General features: G+C 36.7%; 1 protein-coding gene across 4 annotated transcripts in view; it reads left to right on the forward strand.

Annotated features, from left to right (window-relative positions):
* Positions 1 to 8614, forward strand: part of FAM3B (FAM3 metabolism regulating signaling molecule B) — a 69285-nt gene extending 60671 nt beyond the window's left edge. For all 4 annotated transcript variants that reach the window (XM_069074860.1, XM_069074861.1, XM_069074859.1 and 1 more), the window contains 2 exons: positions 2566 to 2698; positions 8317 to 8614. In XM_069074860.1, coding sequence (XP_068930961.1) covers positions 2566 to 2698; positions 8317 to 8406 — 223 coding nt within the window. In that variant the 3' untranslated portion in view covers positions 8407 to 8614. The remainder of the gene's footprint in view (positions 1 to 2565; positions 2699 to 8316) is intronic.
* Positions 8615 to 24038: the final 15424 nt, after the last annotated feature.

Here is a 24038-nt window from a genome sequence, read left to right on the forward strand (position 1 = left end):
GGGACTCACTTTGAGAAGTGTTCTGTGACTTGATCAGATGAGACTCTTGGAAGCCCTTGTTGAGAGCCCCCTCCCCCCCATTTGAAAAACCCAGATGTTGATTTTGTATGGATGTAATGGTTGAACAGTTTGGAAACCTGTCTACTTGATCTGTTTCTCTGTCTTGATAATTCTGTCTGTATACTCTGAAGTTCGGGGTGCTGACCTTTTTCCCCTGAACTAGGTAAGCGATATATATATTTGACTGATTAAAGTAAGCTTGTTAACCAATTTTGAGTTGCTTTCCTTTAGCAAAGCAGATTTAAGAACCTGTGTTGGCAGCCACCCTGGGGACTCTGGGGTGCTTGCTACTACACCTATGTCAACTACATTTGACAACCAAAAAAAAAAAAAAAGGTACAGCAGAGATAGAGAGAATAGGGAAACAATATGATCCAAAATAATTCAACAAGCCCTTCTTAAGTGCCTTCTATTTGCAGAACATAATGCAAAATTTTCAGAGGAAAATTACATAGTTTAGCTGAGACACAGTCCCTATTCTCATAGAAGTAATAGTTTAGATGAGACTGTGCCACATATAAAAATATCTATAATACAAAATAATATGTTATGCATACACTAGAAGTATATAAAATTCTATACAATAAAAAAGGCTGGTAAAGTTCATTATCATCCCAGGGGTGGGGGTGGGGGATCAGAGAAGTCTTCTTGTCTTTTGAATGGGCTTCAAAGAAGAGGTAGGAATTCATTATGTGTAGAGGTAGGGTAATAGCAGGAGAAAAGCCTCTAAGGCACTTACCTCAAATCCAGGTTAGGACATTTAAAAATTTTTTCTTGGATGGGTGAAGGCAGGGCAATTCGGGTTAAGTGACTTGTCTAAGGTCACCCAGCTAATAAGTGTCAAGTGCCTGAGGCTGGATTTGAACTCAGGTCCTCTTGACTCCAGGGCCAGTGCTCTATTCACTGGCACCCAGCTGTCCCAAGACATTTAAATTTAATTGTAGAAAAGGGGAAAATGTTGCAGAGAGTTGCAGAGTTGAGTTAAAGAATGAAATCTATAACAAAAGGAAGATATCTGAAAATGATTTTAAAGAGAGTAGAGCCAAGAAAACCTGTTAGGAGATTATTGGAATGGCCAAGATAATAATAACAAGGGGGTATCCTGTAGTGGGAGCAGAGAAAATTGAGAAGTGTGAACAAATGTGAAAAACCTTGAAAGCAGAATGGAGGGGAAGTGAATATAAAAGTGGAAGAGGAGAAAAAAAAACCAAAGATAGCACCAAGTTTTCAAACATGGAAGTCTAGTAAGTGTTGGTGCCACCAAAAGAAATTGACATCAGAAGAAAGATCAGGTTTTTAAAAGATAAGCTTGGTTCCAGACATGTTAAGATTGAAATGTCAATTCACATAGAGAAATTTTTTAGGCTCCATAGATGTAGGACTAGAGTTTATAAGAGAGGTCTAACTTATACCTCTAAGTTTATAAGAGGTATAAGTTAATAAGAGAGGTTTATTATCTATAAATAAAGATACATATTTAGGAATCATCAATATAGAGTTGTTTGTTAAAGCCATGATAGTCAGTGAGTCATGAAAGGGAGAGAGTGTAGAGTTAGAAGAAAAGAAGGTCAAGGACATGGAACCTTAGAAAGTACACTATATTAAGGAACCAGAAAAGAATGAGCAACTTCTGAGGAAGACATGTAAAAAGATATTAGAGAGGGGATCAAGAAAATGTGAGGTCTCTAATGATAAATATCTTTAAAGAGAGATTATCCAAAAAGATTGGATAAATATTGCAGAGAAATTAAGGAAAGTGATAATTGAAGAAGAATCGTTGAATTTGATGATTAGGAGTTTATTAGTGACCTTTGAGGAAAAAATTTCTGTTGAATGGTGTCATTACAGAATTGAAACAAACAATACAAAGCATTGAAAAGAGTGTTGATAGAAAGTAGAAGCATTAGAACTAGAGAGGTTTTTTCAAGAAATTTACTCATAGGAGGAGAGAGATGTAATTGAGTCAAGGGAATTCAAGGATTGGTGAGATTACTCTCTGATGCTATGAAGGAGTCAATAAAGAGGGAGGTGGTGAAGATACATAATACATGGTAGTGATAATTTTTGGAAAATATGAGAAGGGATGTGATCAAATACACAGACAAAGGGAATAGCCTTCACAAGAACCTCTTCCTTTAATATGGAAAGGAAGAAATGTGACATTTATATATACCTGAGCACCAGCCTTATCAATTAGGAATTAAAACTACTAAAAGAGATGGAACCCAACAGCTGAGGCGAAGACAACTGAAATGTAAACATTATGACATTGCCACCTTGGGAAAAGACAAACAAAGCTATATGGGTAACCAGCTTTTGTGAAAGGTGATTTTGTTATATAAATATTAAAAGATCATATAATTTAGAAAATTTTAATGAACAATAAATACAATTGACTGGAAGATACTCAAGATACAGTTCTTCAGGAACTTCAGTTACTTCTGGGATAAAGTGTTATATATTCCAAACATTAAAGGATGACATGTTTTTCCCTCTACTATGCAGATTAAAGGATGATGCCAAAAATGCCATAGAAGAATTGGGCAGTAAGGAAATAAAGAATATACAATTCAGATCAAGTTGGGTATTCCTTGGAGGAAAAGGTGTTGATTTCCCGGAAAATATTCAAAGAGAAAAGGTAGGGGATATTGTTGTTTGTTTTTAATCATCTTTTACATGATTTCAACAAAATGTCTTAATGTATCAGTGATTTGTGCCATTCCCTTCCCAGGTCCTCACCAAAATAAATACAAAGCAACAAAATGAAAGTAAATAAAATAATAAGTAAAATATATAGTAGTATGATTAATTAATTAATTTTATTTATTATTTATGATTATAAAACATGTATTAGTTCTATTGTCCCCCCACTTCTACCTAAAAATCACGATTTTTTGCAGTCATAACAATAGGAGTGCTTATAATAGCAGTTTCTTACATTTATACTTACGTTTATTAAACTGCTTTAATATTCTTTATCTAATTTGATCTTCACAATAGACTTGGTATTTGGTGTTCATTGTTGTCAATCTTGATGAGAAATTGAAGCACATAAATGTCTAAGTGATTTTTTTCAAAATCAACTTAAGTTGCTGGGAGTCTTCAAAATCCTATTTTCTTTCCACTTTGCTAATTTCTCTAGAGTTTCAAATTTCTTAAAAATCTACAAAAGTCAGATGTTCTATCTGGACTTCACTTTGATCACAAAAATGAGAAGATTATTTCCTTCCTTATAGATAACTTTCCTGCTCAAATTTTATATGAAGTATTAGTGATCTATTACAGCAAAACTAAGACTCCTTGTAGCAACTGAGCAGCCTAGCCTCTTCTTGCTGCATTCTCTGAATGTCAAGAACTAAGTGCTGAGGACACAAACACTAAAGTAAAACAATACACATCCTCAAAAAGCTTGCACTCTAATTCAGAGACAAAATATGCATAGATAAGTTATAATGCCAATGTGATACCCATAGTAGCCACTATGAATATGCATATGTATTTCCAGGGTAGATTCGCAAAATATAATAAACTCTCTTTCTCAAAGACAAAACCAAGGTGTTTATTTGGAACATCACTATTACGATACCAGGACATAAGATTTAACAAGGTACTCATCACCAATCCAGAGAGTGCTGACATCTCAAGCATTCTTTCTGTCAGGTCTCCCCACAAACAAGTTCCCCTAGGCAAGTTCCTCCCTCCATTCTGCATCATTCTCACTTTCTTTCCCTTGGGCAAGCTCCTCCCACACTGGGCTCCATGTGACTTAGGCAGTTGTGAAATGGGCCAGGGTTCAAAGTAGGTCACATAGGACTGTTAATGGGTGGGGAAGATCTTCCTATTCCATTAACATTACACAAATATATACAGAACATATACAAAGGCACTCTAGGATGGGAAAGCACTTGTTAGTGCCTAAGGACAAAAGAAAGTCTTATGTAGAGAGTGGAAAGGAGATCAAATCAATTTATACTGAAAGAAACTAATGCAAGACTCTTCATAGGAAGGACAAATATTGAAGCTGAAACTTAAATATTTGACCATATAATGAGAAGACAGAACTTAATGGAAAAGATGCTGATGTTGGGAAAGATTGAAGGCAAAAGGAGAAAGGGACAGCAGAGGATAAGATGGATGGATAGTGTCATGGAAGCAATGAACATGTGCTTGGACAGACATTGGGAAATAGTGGAAGATAGAAGGGCCTGCCAAGCTATGGTCCATGGAGTGACAAAGAGTCAAACACAACTAAACAAAAACAAGAAGGTGGTACTTAAGCTGAGTTTATAAAGTGTCAGCCTGAAATAAAGAAGACTGACAAAACAGCAACTGTCCCCTCTCCCCCCACCCCACATAAAAACCCAGGGTCTTTTAACAAAGGCAAAGGAATTGCAATTCAGATCCACAATGTAGCACCAGGATGCAAGTACCCAAGAGGTGTGACATCTGGGGGTGTGGCGGGGATGGGCAGCAGGGTTAAATGTATTTCTCAAGAGAAAAGCAGCCTAAAAACTATTATGCAAGTTGTTTTGTGTAACAACCAAAAGTTCATAGAGAAAGCTGAAGGGATCTCTGGTTTCAATATCCCTCAGGCAATATGAAGCCCTGGGATAGAACAGGTCAGCTGGATTCAACATTCCCCATCTTGGTCAAGACAAATTCCACTGCTGAGCAAGGGAGGCATTGAGGTGACCAATGCATTGCCAGGAGCAGTTGGAAGCAGTCCCCTTCACAAAACAGGCTTTACAAAGAACAATGATGTATGCAAAAGAAGTGAAAGGAAAGGGTAACTCATTCCCACTATCCATTTTATCTTTCTCCCGTATCTTAGAAATCTCCCTTCCTAGACATCCTGGAATAGGCAGGTTCTTAGAGCAGCTGTTTTCATGAAAATATTTGAATGATTTGACAAGACTGTTAAACATCTATGTGACAGTGAATAGTGGCAAAATGTACATATAATTCTCAGGCTAGCAAATCTACAACCTAATTGTCAAAATGATTCTTTAAGTTTCTTTAAGTGTGTGTATAAGTATTTAAGTATGTATAAATCTCCAAGCCAAAGTTCAGAATGACAAAAGCATTCTTAGTTTGAATTGATTCCAGCTGAGAATAGCATAGGATGACAGGATACCACTGCCAGCTTCACAATTAACCAGGTGGGAAGATTCCTTTTTTTGGGAAGCTGAGTCAAGAAGGTCCTGCTTTAGCCTTCTCAAGGTTGCCCTTTCAATTTTTCTTCCAGGGACAGAAGCACAGTGACTCCATGAGCAGTGCTCTAGCCACTGTGCCATCTAGCTGCCTCTAAAAACTTTGATTATATATATATAGGAGTCATCTGCATAAAGAGGATAATTGAATCCATGAGAACTAATGAGATTATCAAGTGAGAATAGAGAGAAAAAAAAGAAACCTCTCTAAGACATATGACCAGAACTCCCTCTTCTCCCCTTCTTGTTATCTCATAATCCCCACCATCTCTTCCTTTCTCCAACTTCTAATGAGGAAATAGCCTCCCAACACTAAGACAGAGATGTCAAATATGTGACCTACAATACTTCCAAATGTGGCCTGAATCAGATTAAAATATGAATGGGAAATATTTAACAAATTTTTTTAAACATTACAACATAGATAACATTACATTTTTAAATGAAGTCAATATGAGGCATATAAAGATCCCTGTTTCCGTTTGAGTTTCACATCTCTGCTCTAGGCCAACCTGTCTACACATACCCTTGATCCCATATTCTCTGTCTTTTCCAGATTGCCCCTACTATTACTCCCTCTTTTTTCAAATCTTCACCCTCTAGCTACTGGCTCCTTCCCTTTTGCCTATAAACATGCCCAAATCTCCCTATATAAAAACCAAACAAACAAAAAAGTCTCACTAGATCTTATTATTTTCACTATATTTTACCTTCTTTTCTCAGTCACACTTCCTAGAATAAGCTGTCTAAACTTGTTGCCTTCACTTTTTCTATTCTTATTCACTCTTCAATTCTTTGTAATCTGGACTTTAGTCTCATCACTCCACTGAAAGTGCCCTCTCCCAAGTTGCCAATTATTTCATTGCCCAGTGAGATGTTTTCTTGAACTTCATCCTTCATGATTTTCCTCCTACATTTCTGACTGCCTCCTCTTAGGGTCTTTGCTGGATCATTAACCACATCATGCTCCCAACTGGGGACAGACCACAAGGTTCTGTTCTAGGCTCTTCTACTATACCTCTGTAATGGTAATGAGAATTTGAAGACCTTCCCTGCTTTGAAGATAAATTCTGCCCCTAGTAGGCTGTGTGTAATTACATGGAGGCTGTGGTGGGAGGAGTTCACTGAAGGGTGGAGCAGAGCCCACAGGAAACTGGGAGTCAGAGCTAGCTAGACTGGAAGGAGGAGAGAATGCATCCAAGGGAGTCTGTTAGGCTTGTGAGAAAATGTTGGGTTTTTGTTGGTTTGTGGGGGCAGGGCCTGAAGGATGTTGTGGCTCTCTGTGCTGTTGTGGCTTATTAACTTCTTTGCTACTATGATGGAAAAGGTTTGCTGGTTTGGGGATTTTGGTTTTCTGGTGCCTGAATAAATGTTTTGCTTCCATCTTGTATATGGAGAGTCTGTTATATTTTGTGATTCAGCACCATGCAGATATATTTATAGTGATCGTGTGCACTGTGAATATTGCATTGGCACTACAAACTCTAACGAATGAATGAAAAGAATTTATCATACTAAGCACTTGAGATGAAAAGCAAGCCTTTAAGACCATACATTCTAATACAGGAACACAATTTTATATAGTGGAAAGGAATGCCTTTGTTCCAAGAAGTCACAGGGATGTGAGCTATAGGGCAATTGATTAGCACATCTTCTAGCCATTTTTCCTTTTAACTGTTCCACCAATACTTCAGACTTAGCATATCCAAAAAAAGAGCTCATCTTCTACAAACCTTGCTCCTCTTCTTAACTGCAATATCTCTATTTAGGGCACTACCATTTTCTCAGTTACCCCGGTTTATAACTTCAGAGTCATCCTTGTTTCTTCCCTCTCATTCTTATGTCTACCCTCACATCCACTTGGTTGCCAAATCTTATTAATTCTACCTCTAAAAGATGTCTCATCTCTTTCTCCTCCTTTCTTCTCCTCCTCTCACCTCCCTTATTCAAGCCTCACTAGCAATAACCAGGGCTCCAGATTTACCATCCAGTCTCTTGCTACCTCAAGTCATATTTCATACTGTTGCCAAATAATCTTCTTGATATATGAGTATTAGGAATATACTTCATTCCACACCTTTCAAATAGCCTGACATTCTTTGTTTCCAATGTACTTTATTTCATATAACTGTACTCATTAGCCAAATTTAATTGCTCAGTATTCTTTTGACATTATAGATATTCATACCACTATAACTTTGTTAAAGTAGCATCACAGAATGTTATAGTCTATAAGGGACATTAAAAATAGTGTAGTACAACCCATTTATTTTACAGAAAAGGAAACCAAGGGCCAAAAATGTGAAGTCAAGGTAATACTGGTAGTCAGCAACAGAACCAGGACTAGAAATTAGTTCTCCAACTTAGCATATTCATCTTTGTGTCCTCCACCAGGCACAGCACAGCTCCTGACACAGACTATGTAATCAAGAAATATTCCTTTAGGAGCGGCCAGGTAGCACAGCAAGTAAGAGCACCAGCTCCAGTGTCGGGATGACCTGGGTATCGAATCCAGGCTCAGACACCCACTCAGAAACACCTGGCCATGTAACCTTGATCAAGTTACTTAACCCCAATTGCTTAGGGGAGGCCAGGTGGCTCAGCGAGTAAGAGCACCGGCTCCAGTGTCGGGATGACCTGGGGATTGAATGCAGGCTCAGACACCCACCCAGAAACACCTGGCCATGTAACCTGGATCAAGTTACTTAACCCCAATTGCTTAGGGGAGGCCAGGTGGCTCAGCAAGTAAGAGCCCCAGCTCCAGTGTCAGGATGACCTGGGGATCAAATCTGGGCTCAGATACTTAGCACCACACCCAGAACTAACTGGCCATGTAAACTTGAGCGAGTTACTTAACCCCAATTGCTTTAAAAAAAATAGTCCTTTAATTGAATTTAACTATTATTTCCAGCTACAGACTGATGGTACATTTAGGTCACAGAAGATCTCCTTCTATAAAATTATATATACTGCTCTTCATTGAAAAGGCACTCAATAAATATTTGTTGAATAACTAAATGAATGTGTATGTTTTCTTTTTAAATAGATCAACCATTCTGATGACAGCAAAAACAGATACTCTGGTTGGCCAGCTGAAATACAGATAGAAGGATGTATACCCCATGATCCAAGCTAAAATTGAATCTTCTTAATAAATAAACTTGCATATTTTAGGAAATGATTATCTCAAATGCTTCACTTTTCCAAAAATAATGTCAAATGTAAGCTTCTTGAGAGTAAGGACTATTTCATTTTTATCTTTGTATACCCAGTACATAGCTGGCATTAGGTAAATGTTTGTTGAATTGAATTGAATAAAGCACCATTCTAAAAACAGATGAAAACGTTTTTTCTATTTCTGAGGTGAGTACGGATAGTGTTATTATTGTTGCTCTTAGAATTATTATTAATATCTTATTTTTATTTGTGATTTTAGACCATTCCAGTGATATATATTAAGGCAGAAATTTCTCAGTGATGTTACAAGCTATGTTAAAGAATCGCTTTCTGAACTGATGCAAAAGAATGATACAATTCGAGTTTTATAAGGAATCTTAATACCTCCCACTTCTGCAGCCCTGTATTCATTATTTGTGCAATTCATTTGACTGTTTAAGGAGGCAGTGTGGTAGAGTAGAGAGAATATTAGCTCTGAAAGACCTAGGTCTGATGTTTACTACTTAGCTGATTTCAGGCAAGTCACATAGCCTCCCTGGGCCTCAGTTTTCTCATCTATAAAATGGACACGTTAGACTAGAAAAGGTCTTGGTATGTTCTTATTCTAGGTCTATGATCCTATAATGCCAGTCTGTCCCAGGGGCTAGCCAGGCACCACTAGCCTAAGGCCTCAAGGCTAGCAACTTTAGCAGATATTTGTGGGATGCAGTGGATAAAGTGTGGGACCTGGAGTCAGGAAGACCTGAGTTCAGATCTGGCCTCAGATAGTTATTAGTTTGGTGACCCTGGACAAGTCACTTAACTTCTGTTTGCCTGAGTTTCTTCATCTATAAAATGAAGGAAATGATAGCACCTACCTCCCAAGGCTGTTTGTGAGGACCAAAAGAGATGATAATTATAAAATGCATAGCACACAGTAAATTCTGTATAAATGTTAGCTATTATTATTTGCACATTCATATCCTTTGCTTACCCTCAAGGTTCTCCCTAGTTTCATTTATTGTTCTGTGGTTGCCTGGTTTCTCAATAAGAGAATAGAGAGCTGGTTTCCCAGAATTCTAATTCTACCCTCATCTCAGATTCATGAAAAACAATTCTGTTTGGCAATGGAGGGAACAGGTGGCCAGGGTGCTATATAAAAATACTCAGAGCACAAACATGAATCAGGTTATGGAACAAGCAGTCTTATTCCCACACATAAAAAGGGTCATTCTAAAAAATAATGATCTAAAGATTATGATCAGTTCAGAGGCTAATTTTATTCAAGCCTTGCTGGGTCATTTGCAAACAGCTTTTTTGCAAGACTGGTTTATTAACTAGTTTACATTTCCCCTCTATTGAATACGGCCAAATCTGCACAAATGTAAGCTGATCTGGGAGCCAATATCTTGCTGCTCGGGTGCCTAGAGATACCAGCTTCCTTTGGGGATCTTACAAAGACTTCTACCACAGGAAAGAAAACAGAACCAAGAGGCAACCAGATATAAGCTTGTCTAGGAAGGCATGGGCTTGTGGCCCAGTTGGGGAGAGGGCATCCCCCCCACCAACCCTTCAGAGCTCAGAAAGTTGTGCTTACATCTCAAGGCCAGCAGGTGGAAGAGACTTTGAGGAGAAAAGGTTGCCTCTTTAGTACATCCAGGGATTTCTAGCTTGACAGTCAATTTTTAAAATATCATAATGACTGATAGGAAGCATTCAGAGAAGCAGGAGCATGTCTTAAAGGAATGCTACTCATATCTGTGACTTATGATTTCACTCTTTAACTGTTATTTGTCTTTTTGGTTAGTTTATCTTTAATACATTAATATAGCCCTTGCATCTCCAACTAGATAGTCAACTCCTTTAGAACTGTCATACATCTTTTCTATTCTTAGCATCAAGCACAATACAATACACATAGTAAGCACCCAATGACTGTTTGATGATAGTGTTACAATTTACTTAGAACAAAAAAGTGAAAACTACACACAGATATACTACAGACAGCTAGGTAATTCAATCTTCATCCCTTTCTAGACTGCACTGCTGACTCATCTCCAGAGAAATTTCTGCCACATACCTGAGCTTTCCTCTGCCTCCCTACCCTGGCTCATTTCAGCTCCCTTCTATGAGTTATCTTTCCTCCACTGGAATATAAACTCCTTGAAAATAGGGACTATCCTTACTAGCCCTGTGACTTTGGGCAAGTCACTTAACCCCAATTGCCCTCCAAAAAAAGAGAGAAAGAAAGAAAGAGAGAGAGAGAGAGAGAGAGAGAGAGAGAGAGAGAGAGAGAAAGAAAGAAAGAAAGAAAGAAAGAAAGAAAGAAAGAAAGAAAGAAAGAAAGAAAGAAAGAAAGAAAAAGAAAGAAAGAAAGAAAGAAAATAGGGACTATCTTTCTGCTTGTACTTGTATTCCTAAGTACTTCGCACATAGTAAGAAATTAATAAATGCTTGTTAAATGACTGACTGACTGCCATTAGATTGAGCATTGGACCTGGAATTAGGAAGACCTGAGTTCAATCTGGCCTCAGATATTTATTATGTGATTCTGGAGATATAATTTCATTTCTCTCTGCCTCTGTTTCCTGATCTGTAAAATGGGAATAATCTACCTCTCAGTGTTGTTGTAAAGATAATATTTGTAAAGTAAATATTTGTAAAGAGCTATATAAATGCTAGCTATTATATGCTTATACCCCAAGTTCCAACCTCACATGGATGGTGTTTAGCCCTGGAGAAACCTGACCTAAGGAGAGGTGGGATCTGGTTCTGTATTATTGTCTCCAGTTCTTTACATTCACTTTACATCCAAAGACTTAGGGAGGGTCACTTAAAGTTTAGGTTTGACTCTCTCCTAGAGTCTCCTCAAAAGAGATCAATAGAATCTCTTCCAAAAATATACTTAATGTACATATTAAAGCAAATATATGATAGATATTTTCTCTTTACAAAAGAAATGCTTAAAAGTATTAACAGAGGGGTGGCTAGGTGGAGCAGTGAGTAAAGCACCAGCCCCGGAGTCAGGAGGACCCGAGTTCTGTTCTGGCCTCAGACACTTAACACCCACACAAAAAAACTAACCGTGTAACCTTGGGGAAGTTATTTAACCCCAATTGCCCTCCAAAAGGCAAAAAACAAAAATGTATTAACAGGGTCAAATGCAACAGACTGAGAAGGAAAAAAAAAGACTATCTGTTTTGGTAATTGAGAGATCGCTGGTAATTTAGAAATATCAGTTTCAGTTGAGTGATGAGGAAAATATTTTCTCTGAGAAAGGGACATACTTCCCAGGACTATATTCCATCCCAGTGGAGTCTAACACTCAAAGTTGTAGGGAAGAAGAACATAAAAATAGAGGGAATTGAAAGCTGGCCTTAGGAGTGCTGAGTATCTCCTATGGAGCAACAGAGTATTGCACGGGGCCTCATAACTTAGGATAGAATGACTCCCACCACAAGACACTGCTTCCATTTGATATTAACTTTCATCATGAATTCATATTCCTAAGGGTGAGAAATGGTAGGGAGGAAAAGGAGAATGAGATGATATCCACAAAAACGCTAATAAAGAAATGTGATAGAGGAGGGAATTCGGAAATTAAAAGTTAGGCAGAGTTTCTGGAATACCAAATTTGAATTCTCTCCACCCTGGCATTCAACTCTGACCTGTGGCACCAAGAAACTGTAGCATGAATAGTGGCCACACCCTCATACACCATCTCAGCAGACTGGCTAAACCAGTTTGAGGGTAGCTGATGGGCCTCAAACAATCAGTGAATTAGGGGGCTGTCTACCCAGTATATGAAGACCTCCCCTGGTAGAATAGGTTGATAAGAACAATTTGTTCCAACGGCCATGAAGGCAACTGAAGCAGGCATTGTGGAGAGTTTGGTCAGACATCAAAGATGCCATGATCACCTACTGTATCTTGGAGCCATTGCCAGTCATCTTGATTTCTGTCTTGCCACTGGGCTTTGATGACTCTTGAAGAGAGAGTGAGGCTAATGACTTTGTGCAACTCTACCTTACTTAAATCCAATTCACACACAAGTCAAGAAATCCCCCCATGATATAATTGTTCTTCTTCAAAAATGTAGGATAAACAATGGATATTCGTGATAGGCTAGGTAGCATAGTGGACAGACAACTGGTCCTGGAGTGAGAAAGACCTGAGTTCAAATCCAGCTTACACATTTACTAGCTGTGTGACCCTGGGCAAGTCAGCGAACCTCAACCTCAGTTTCCTCAAACGTATAATTGGGATAATAATAGTACTTACCTCCTAGGGTTTTTGTGAGGATTAAGTGAGATAATATTTGCAAAACCTTAGCACAATGTCTGGCACAAAATAAGTGCTTGTTTCCTTCCTTCCTCCCCCTTTCTTCTTTTCATCCTTTCTTCCTTCTTTCTTTCTTTCCTATAGCTTATAAATTTATAACACTTGGAAGGATACAAAGAACATTTCCAACTTTTGAGGTGAATAATCCACATATTATTTTTCCCATCATATAGATGAGGAATATGAGATGCAAGGAGGTTTTGACTTACTAAGGGCCATTAAATTAGTAATTATTATGTGTGTGGGAGTCAAACCCAGGCTTTATATCTTTATGTCCAGTGTGTTTCCCCTCTATACCATGATGCCTCTCATTCTTCAACCTAAGTAGACAGTTATTTTTTTTTCCAATTTTAATTGACTTGAAAGCATTTCACAATTTGGACCTATCATGATAGTTGTTTGGAATGTTGTTAAGGACATTTATACTGGATGTTCTCCTGGAACCCTTGCCAACTCTGAGATTCTGTGACATCCCAACTGTATTTTTTGCTGTTCAACCACATCTGGGCCACATTCTAGGAAGGATTTACATGAACTCTGTGGTTACCCTGGAGAAGAGAGGACTTTAGATGGGGCATGATAGCTATGTATTGGTATATAGTATTTGAAAGGCTGCCATGAAGAAGAGATATTAAACTTGTTTTGCTTGCCTCCCAAAGACCGGAAGTCAGTGCATGGAAATTTTATAAAGACAATTTTACCTTGGTAGAAGGCATCTGTTGTTCACCATTCAAGACTATTTAGATCTTTTTACCCTTATTCTAATATCCAAAGTATGGGCAATTTCTTACAAATTTACCACTTAATATATTAATAAACTTCCATGGCCACAAATACAGGCTTTTATTTCTCTTGTTAGTTTACCCTGACTTCCTTCTTTTCCTTCCATTGTCTTATCTTTCAATTATACTAGGAAATATACTTCAAGCATACTTCAGGTATACTTAAATATATTAATATATATGACATTCATTTCTGTGTAAAATTTTCCATGTAACAGAGTTGCAGGAGTTAGGATTAAGAAGAACACACACATATACATGTGTAGCATGGTTATTTGGGGCGACCAACCTCACTTGACTATCACTGGATACTTTGGTTCGTTCCCAAATTTCATCTCAATAGTTTTGTAAAGAAAGAAAATAGATGTGTTTTCTTTCTCCTTGTCTTCAGTTTATCTCTAGCCAAGATAGTAAAATTGTAGCTCACTTATACCAAATGACTTAAATTATCAAGGAGAAATAGGTGCTCTCACACTATCTTGGCTATCAACCCAGATATTAATCATTTTTGTTGACCTTAGTTTTCCTCACTAGCTTCAGCTCAGTTTTTCACTCCAATACTATTTTTATGATACTTACATTATGCACTTTTATTCATTTTCTATTACCTAGCCTTGTTTCTATCTCCCACATATTTCTTTTAAAACAAAATCTGAGTTTTTAGAGAGTTCCCTATATAATTCCTTATGGGAATTTTTTCCCATTGCATATTCCAGATTTCATTCTTGAATATCTCCCATCCTGAGGCTGACTTTCCCTCTAGCAATTTAGTCCATGGGATCCAACCTGCTTTTCCACTAAACTCTTTGAAATATGCTTTCTCCAGAAAGCTGGGGGAAAATTTTTACAGCAAGTATCTCTGTTAAAGGCTTCATTTTGCAAATATATAAAGAATTGAGTCAAATTTATCGAAACATAGGTCATAACCCAAATGATAAATGTTTAAAGAATAGGAAAGACAATTTTCAGATAGAGAAATAAGTTACCTATATCCATATAACAAATTTTCTAAATCACTATTGATTAGATAAATGCAAATTTAAACAACTCTGAGGTACCCCCATCACACCTATCAGATTGTCTAATATGACAGAAAAGAAAAATAACAAATGTTGGAGGAGATATGGGTAAATTGGACACTAATTCACTTTTGGTGTAGTTTTGAATTTATCTAATGATTCTGAAGAGCAATCTGGAACTATGCCCAAAGGGCTATAAAACTGTACATACCCTTTGATCCAGCAATACTTCTATTAGGACTGTAACCCACAGAGATAAAAAAAAAAAAAAGGTGGGGGAAGTATCTATTTGTACAAGAATACTTATAACAGCTCTTTTTTGTTGTGGAAAAGAATTGAAAATTGAGGGGATGTCCATCAACTAGGGAATGGCTAAACAAGTTTTGGTATATGATTGTAATGGAATACTATTGTGCTATAAGAAATGGTGAGCAGGATGCTCTCAAAAAAAAAATAAACCTGGAAAGACTTACATGAACTGATGCAAAGTGAAGTGAGAAAACCTGGAGAATATTGTACACAGTAATAGCAATATTGTAAAGTGATAAGCTATGAACAAAATTAGCTCTTTTCATCAATATAACTATCCAAGATAATTCCAAAGAACTCATGAGGGAAAATGCTATCCATTTTCAGAGAAAGAACTAATGGAGTCTGACTGCATATCAAAACATACTATTTTTCACTTTATTTTTTTTTCATGGTAGTTTGAGGGTTTTTTGTTTTTTTTTTCAGCCTCTGTCTTCTTTCATAACATGATTAATATGGAAATATATTGTGCATGATTGCAGTTGTAATCTATATCAATTTTCTTACAGCCTCAGGGAGGTGGGAAGGGAAGAAAGGAGGGAGAAAATTCAGAATTCAAAATTTAAAAAAATTAATGTCCAAAATGGTTTCAATATGTAATTGGGATGAAATATTTTTTTAAATCTTTTTTCTGACATCTATTATACATGCCTAGATTTACTCTACTGTTATCATAAATTCTAGGAATGAATGGTTACTTCACCCCAACATTTCTATCATTTCCACTACAGCAACTAGTTTTTCCTATTAGTGAGACTTGGATATAGAATATAACTTCCTCTGAATGGTGCTTCCAAATTTTGAAAAAAGAAATTATTATTAAGGCAAGTCAATAAATTATTGACTTGCTGCTCTGCGTATGTGGGAGAGTTTCAGAAGATGTCTGGATAATTGAAATCTCCCATTATATATCTGTGCTTCATTTGTGATATTTCTAAAGCTCCTCATATATTTCCTCTTTCTACCCCAATGGTTTGTATATTCCAATGACAAAATCATTTCTGTTTCTCCATCTGTGGCCTTAACCCAAATACCCTCTATCATACTTTCCACTAAATGTCCTCATGAGAATAATTCCTTAATTTACAATGCTATCTGTGCCCCACCCCCATTTATTTTATTTTATTTTTGTTGTTGTTGTTTTTTGGAGGGGGGAAGCCAGGGCAATTGGGTTTAAGTGACTTGTCCAGGGTGACGTGGCTAGCAGGTGTTGTGTCTGAGACCAGATTTGAATTCAGGTCCTCCTGACTCCAGAGCTGGAGCTCTATTAACTGTGCCACCTAGCCACCCCCACCCCATTTATTTTAAATAAATAAAATTTATTTTTCCTGTTTCTTGTGAAGAAGTTATGCCTATCCAGAATTGTGGCTGGTCAGATTTACTGCCTTTTCATTAATACCTCTCATTTCTCCTTTGTTATAAAATCCAAAGACAGTTGTTACTACCATTTCTAGAGAAAGCAAATTCTACTGTCAATCTATGAGTCTATAAACAGCTGTCCCTTTCCCTTCCTTGTAGCTCCTCTTTATTGGTTTCTAATTTGGGGGACATAAATTGAAAGTCTTTTCCCTTCCCTGTTTTGTTCTTTTTTTTGTTGAATTTAAAGGTCTTTTGATTAAATTTTAAAAAAGTTAATATATTTACCAGACTTTGCTAAGCTTCATCCTTGGATGTCATTTCTATATATTATGTCATAGTCCAGAAACCCTAGACACATTTTCAGACAATGTTGTACAGAATGTTTTATTTTCACAGAATGTTTTATTTCACAGAATCTAAGCATTCTCATTGGAAACAGGCCAGCCATCTTCTGTGTACTAACTTTAAGAAAAACCTTATTTTTGTACCAGACTGAACAATGATCAGTGGATCCAATGAGAAACTACAGTAACAACTTATAGCTCAAAACTACACAGACTCAGGCAGAAGTCCAAGAGGAAAGGGTATCAACAGCAAAACCAACACCAGTATAGGTAAATAAGCCAGTAACCTCCCAGCAAAACAAGCCAAAGACACATGTAGACTGCATGTCTTTAGGTCCAGAGTAGAACTCCACCCCCAGAAAATCTGAAGAGCTTTTTTTTAAATGTTCCACACTGTGAACTTTTGGAGATTTAAGGAGCATCAGTGGCCTATGTGAGCAACAGCAATCAGATTTGGGACAGCACAAGGTCCCAGGGGCTCACTCCAAATTCCCTGGCATTCTTTGCTGAGATGCCATGGAAACCCTGAAGATCCAGTGCTCTAAACATCAAAGCTTCGGGGATGGAAAGGAGGAACACGGACCCTGGGAAGTAGGCTCAAGAACCCAAGTGACCAAGGATGAGACCAAGCAGGGATGATCAACCTATCCAAAAGTGCAGCAGGGAACAGAATTTGTCCCTGGTATAAAGTCCCAAATCAGGAGATAAAGTGAAGAAATGTGTAAATCAATGAAGGTACCAAGTGGTATAAAAAATTGTATAGATCTAAGGATGTTCACAAAGGAGGGAATTATTCATTAACAATAGTAAATAGAGAAGGTAAGAGAAAAAAATGGTTTTCTACAAAAACCACATGAATGCCTAGAAGAAATGTATCAAGATGGAAATAATAAAATAAAAACAATAAAGGAAATAGGTTGAAGAAGAATAAGTAGCTTATAAGAGAAAGTAATGAACCTTATCCAAGGAGAATACTTCTTGAAATCTAGAATAAACTGAAAAGAAATAAATGAATCCATGAGACACTAAGAAATATTAGAATACAATCAAAAGAATGGAAAATAGAAGAAAATGTATGACATTTGATATCAAACACAACTGACTTGGGAAATAGGTCAAATTTAAGAATCTTTGGGTTCCCAGGAAACCCTGATTTTTAAAAAGAACTCAAGGGAGAAACAAAAAGCATCTTTCAGGTTGACTCAGGTTGACCTGAGGGTCATGGGGACCCTATTGGGTACAAATGACTCCAAAGAAAGGGCAACCAAGTTTATCTCAGAGGCAGATAAGAACAGAATAGGTCAATAAATTGAAGAAATAAGGGTTCATTTTTGGCACTGCCTAGGCTCTCAAAAGAGCAAAGGATGGAGTTGAATGTGTTATTAGTTGATACCAACCCACAAATAAGATGTAGATATAAATCAAATAAAGGCGATAGACAGAATACCCATTCAGGAAACAAAGGATTAATGATCACTCTGGTGAATTTCAATAGGTTTTTACAAATTATTTTCTTGCTATTTTTTGGTAGTTTATTTTGAGGAGTGATAATTGACTAATGGAATACTATTGTTTCATTTTTTTCAATGGCAAAAGGGAGTGTTTCCAAAAAACTTAGGAGGCTTGTATGAACTTACGCAAAGTGAAAAATCATAAAAATAAGTTATACAATAACAATATAGTAAAAACACTCAACTTTGAAAGATTTAAGATCTCTAATCAATGCAATGACCAGTCTTGATTCCAGAGGAGTGATAATAAAGAATACAACTGACTGTCTTGACAGAGAAGTGATGGACTCAATATACACCAAATCAAACACATGTTTAGGGACATGGCCAATATGGGAATTTACCATGCTTGACAGAATATTTGTTATGAGGATATTTTTTTTTAATTAGAGATCAGGGTTTCCTGTTTCCTCACAACAAGGATTAGTTTTCCCATAAAAGGCAACAAAGCTATCCCTGAATTTTGATTGTTTCCTGTCTCCCCTTGACACAGCTTTCCGATTACCAAAAGGTCTAAAAAGTTAAAACTTTGAGGGGCAGAGTCAATATGGTGAAGTAGTAGGAAGCAGAAAACACAAGGACCACACACATCCCAAACTCCTCCAAACATCTAGAAAATTCACAAGACTGAAACCTGATGGGAAATTTGAGAAAACCTCATAGAGAGCCATTTTTCTAGCCCAAGTTGGCATACTAAGACAGAAAGGTATGACACTGGGTTTACATTGGTGTAGAACCCAGAGAGAGGCTGCAAAGCAAGAAAAGAAGGAGTCCTAAACCATATCAGGGAACCCCCAGGTTCATATTAGTGTACCATGACAGGGAAAGGTGCAAACTAGCCACTATGTTGAGCACTAACAAGTTCTAGGACACAAATCCAGGGCAGATTGATAAGAGGACATGCTTATCCACTTCCCTTTTCCCAGCAATCTTTGACCCTCATCAATATACAAAGAGAGAGCAAGTACAGAAGCAAGCAGAACAGACCCAGGAGCAGAATGAGATGTCAATTCCAGCCTCCAGTCCAGTCTGAAACCTGTAGGAATTCCAAACCAAAGGGGAGATTAAGTTCTGTAACTGAAACAGTAGAACTTCCCAGCTGACTGTAAGTTGGTGAGCCCAACAGCAGTCTACTGATGCTCAGACCCAAATCCAATTCAGAAACTTGCACAGTTCAGACCAGGGAGACTAGAAATCAGACTTTGCCCTGAATCAGATAACTTCGGGAGTGCTGAATGCTTATATATCCCAAGCTTGAGATTTCCATAAGATCTTGAAACAACAAAATACTCAATATATCAAGAAAGAAGCAACAGACCTTCCCTTTAGAAATGCAAGGAGAGAACTCCTTCTTGAAATATATAGAGCCCTAATATCAAATCTGAGGTCAAGAAGTAGGTCAAAAGAATGAAAAAAAGAATTTACCCATAAAAAACTATTGTGGTGTTCAAGACATAAACCCAAAAGAAGAGAATGACTCCAAAACATCTATAGGCAAAGCATCTGTAGCAGCAAGCACCCCAGCGTCCCCAGGGTTGCTGCCACCACAGGTTCTTAGATCTGCTTTGTTAAAGGAAAGCAACTCAAAATGGGTTAACAAGCTTACTTTATCAGATATGTATCGCTCACCTAGTTTAGGGGAAAAAAGTCAGCACCCTGAACTTCAGAATATACAGACACAATTATCAAGACAGAGAAACAGATCAAATAGACAGTTTCCAAAATGTCCAACCATTACATCCATACCAAATCAACATCCTGGTTTTTCAAAGCCGAGGGGGGGCTCTCAACAACGGCTTCCCAGAATCCAGATCAAATCACAGAACACTTCTCAAAGTGAGCCCCAAAACAAAGCTACACATCAGGGCTTATATAGCCTTCTCCTGGCTCAGAGAATGTAACAACCTTATTGACTCACTGGCCAATCAAGAAGTATCTACTGAAAAACAAGCCTCCCACCCCAGGCTCCAGGTGCACTTTAGCCTAGGGGCAGGAAAGATCTTTAAAATTTACATTCCCATTACAGCATCAAAGAAAAATATGGCTTTGACACAAATTCAACTAGAATCTCTAAGATATCTAGATGAACTAAAAGTTTAAAAAAAGTTTTAAAAATGTTTTTGTCAATGAAATGAAAAGGCTAGTGGAGGGGAAAGGACAACAAATAAGAGCTAAAGGAGAAAGAATTAGAAGGGAAATGAACAGCTGGGATATGAGGTACAAAATGCTGACCAAGCAACACACTTTCTGAAAGAATGGTCCAAATAGAAGCCATGAGAACACAAGAAATACACACACACACACACACACACACACACACACACACACACACACACACACACACACACAGTCAAAAGGCTGAAAGGTATCAAAAACAACTGACCTAGAAAACAGATTGAAGGAAAAAGAAAAACATTTTAAAAATCACTGGATTTGAGCTCTTGATGAAAAAAGGAGCCTAGATATCATATTGCAAGAAATATTTTTTATTTCATATTTTATATTAACTGACTATCCCTGGGACTTGGTGAATGTGGGAAGACCACTTGCATCAGCACACACTGATCTCCTGAGCATAGGTACATTAACAAATAGAGACCAAGGGCAGGTATATGGATAGAAGCTAACTGCCACTAAATCCTTGTTGCCTATCCTTTCTATTGCTAAGTAGGGGTTAAGTAAGTAAACCTCCTTTTGTTACCTCTTTAATGACATTTTTTCCACCAAATCAAACCTGAACTAAAAGTCTGACAGTGCAGAAGTCCTAGCCTTACCATTTGGCATAGTCAGTAATTAAGATGAGATGGCCTCAGTGACTCACATCATGATGGACTTCAGACAAGGGCACTGCAAATATAGATGATGGGATAATCAGATGGCCAGGCACTAATGATGGTATTTGGTAGCAAGAGATCTTCTCCAGCACATGGCTGCTATCCTCTCAATGGGAAAGGGATTGTTCTTCCACTCACATGCATCAGTTAGCCCGGTGAATGTTAGAGAAAGATGGCAGGGAGGATAAAGAAAACATGAATTTTAGTATTCTCTGGTTGTTGTTGACCATCGTGTAGAAATTGGACTGAGAACATGATAAAGTTATATATTGGCATTAATGTACTATTTTCCCACAGTTCCTCCAGTAGTCCTCATTTTCCCTTTTTTGGTCATCTTTGCCAATATGATGGGTGTTATGTGGTACTTCAAAGTTGTTTTAATTTGCATTTCTCTAGTTAATAGTGATTTAGAGCATCTTAACATGTCTATTGATAGCTCAAATTTCTTTCCCTGAATACTACCTATTTATAAACTTTCTTCATTTATTAATTAGGGAATAGCTCATATTCTTTTAAGGACAGCTAGGTGGTACAGTGGATAGAGCACTGGTCCTGGAGTCTGGAAGACCTGAATACAAATACAGTCTGAGACCCTTACTAGCTGTGTGACCCTGGGCAAGTCTCTTAACCCTGTTTGCCTTAGTTTCCTCATCTATAAAATAAGCTGGAGAAGGAAATGGCAAGCCATTGCAGTATTTTTGCCAAGAAAATCCCAAATGGAGCTATGAAGAGTCAGACACAACTGAAAACTTGAATACATTTGAATTAGCTCCCTTGGAAATCTTTATGAGAAATATGCAAAAATTTTATTCCTGATTTTCTTATTTTAGCTGAATTTGTTTATGCAAAAAGACTTTTTAAAATTTTATGTAATTGGGGCAGCCAGGTGGTGCAGTAAGAGCACCGGCCCCAGAATCGGGATGACCTAGGATCGAATCCGGGCTCAGATACTTACCACCACACCCATAAATAACTGGCCATGTAATCTTGAGCAAGTTACTTAACCCTAATTGCTTTTTAAAAAAATTATGTAATCAAAATTGTCCATTTTATATGTTGTGAACCTCAGTTTCTTGTTTGGTCAAGAATTCTTCCTCTAGCCATAGATCTGACAGGTAATTTCTTCCTTCCTCCTCTAATTTCTTTATGACATCACTTTTTATATCTAAATAATGTACCCATTTGGAGCTTGTTTAATATGAGTGTTGGTCTATACTTAGTTTCTGCCAGACTGCATTCCTATTTTCCCAAGTTTTTGTTGAATAGTGAGTTCTTGCCCTAGTAACTGGGATCTTGGGGTTTATCAAACACTAGGCTACTGTATTTGTTTCCTTCTGTAATTGTATACCTAATATATTGCCCTATTTCCTACCCAGTGACAAATTGTTTTGATGATTACATCTTTGTAGTACAGTTTAAAATCTGGCACTATGAGGTGCCATTCTTTCCCATTTAAAAAAAATCAGTTTCTTGATCTTTTATCCCTTCAGATGAATTATTTTTTTAGCTCCATGAAAAAATAACTTTCTACTCAATATTGTAATTTTCAATAATTAGCTCAACCCATCCATGGACAATCAATATTTCTCTTAAAAGGTGATACCATAAGCAAATCAGGAGAGCAAGGAATAGTTCATTTGTCAGATCTATAAAGGAGGGAGGAATTTATGACCAAAGAAAAGATAGAGAGCATTACAAAATGTAAAATGATCAAATTTGATTATATTAAATTTTAAAAGTTTTGCACAAAAAAAAATAATGCAAGCTGAAAGTTTTTATATCAAGTGTCTGATAAAGGTCTCATTTCTCAAAGATAGAACAATATAATACTCTCCAATTATTTGAATGTCTTTGTGTAATATTTTGTATTTTTGTTCCTGTGTGCAACTTGGCAAGTAGATCCCAAGTATTTAATATATTCTGAAGTTATTTCAAATGGCATTTCTCTATCCTTCTGCTAGTAATATACAGAAATGGTGATTGCTACGGATTTATTTTATATGCTGCAACTGCTAAAATTATAAATTATTTCAATTAGCTTTTTAGTTGACTATGGTTTTCTAAGAAAACTATTACATTATCTGAAAATAGTCACTTTCCTCTTTATCTATGCTTATTTTTTTCATTTTTTTTGTCTTGTGTATACAGCATTTTGACCATTATATTGAATAGTAATGATGATGACATCATTACTTTGCTCTGGATCTTACTGGAAAGATTTGTAACTTACCCCAATTATATTGTTTCTTGATTATAAATAAACCAGTTTATACCAATTTAAAAGAGAGTTCAATTTATTTGATGCTTGGGCATTATAATTTGTCAAAAGTTTTTCTACAACTATTGATATAATTATATATTTTTGTTTTTGTTGTAGTCAATTGTTTACATTCCTGGTGTAAAAGCACTCTGGAAACATGAAATCTTTGTAATATGTTGCTATAGCCTCCTTCGTAATATTTTGTTTTTAAATTTTTGCACCAATATTCATTAGGGAAATTAAACTATAGTTTTCTCTATTGGGATTGTTTCTAGTTTAAGAATCAAGGCCATATTTGTGTCATAAAAGGAATTTTGTAGGACTTCATCTTTTCCTATTTTTTTCAAACTATGGAGTTTATATTGGAATTAAATTGTTCTTTAAATGTTTGGTAGAATTTGCTTGTAAATTTATGTAGTCCTGAATATTTTTTCCATTTAGAGTTCATTTACTTACTGTTTATTTTCTTTTGCTATGATAGCTAAATTCTCTATTTCTTAATCTGTTAATCTGAGCAGTTAATGTTTTTGTAAATATTCATTCATTTTATTTAGATTGTGAATTAAACTGGTAGACAGGCAAAATGGCTTCAATTCATTGCCTTTCTTCTTCACTGGTTGTTAATTCACCTTTTTCATTTTTGATACTGAAAACAAGTTTTTTTCTGTTTGAAAAAACCAAGTTAGCTAATGGATTACCTTTTTTTTTTTTTTAAATCTGCTGGTTTTATTTATTAATTTTTTTTTCAATTTCATTTTCTCCTTTGATTTTTAGAATTTCTATTTTCATATTTAGATGTTTTGAATTTGTTGGTTTTCTAGGGAATTTTTTTAGGTGCATGCCCAATTCATTG

Source organism: Petaurus breviceps, unplaced genomic scaffold (genome assembly GCF_028583685.1).
Source record: "Petaurus breviceps papuanus isolate PSGF00001 unplaced genomic scaffold, PetGlider_PUasm1.0 90897, whole genome shotgun sequence".
NCBI classification, from domain to species: domain Eukaryota; kingdom Metazoa; phylum Chordata; class Mammalia; order Diprotodontia; family Petauridae; genus Petaurus; species Petaurus breviceps.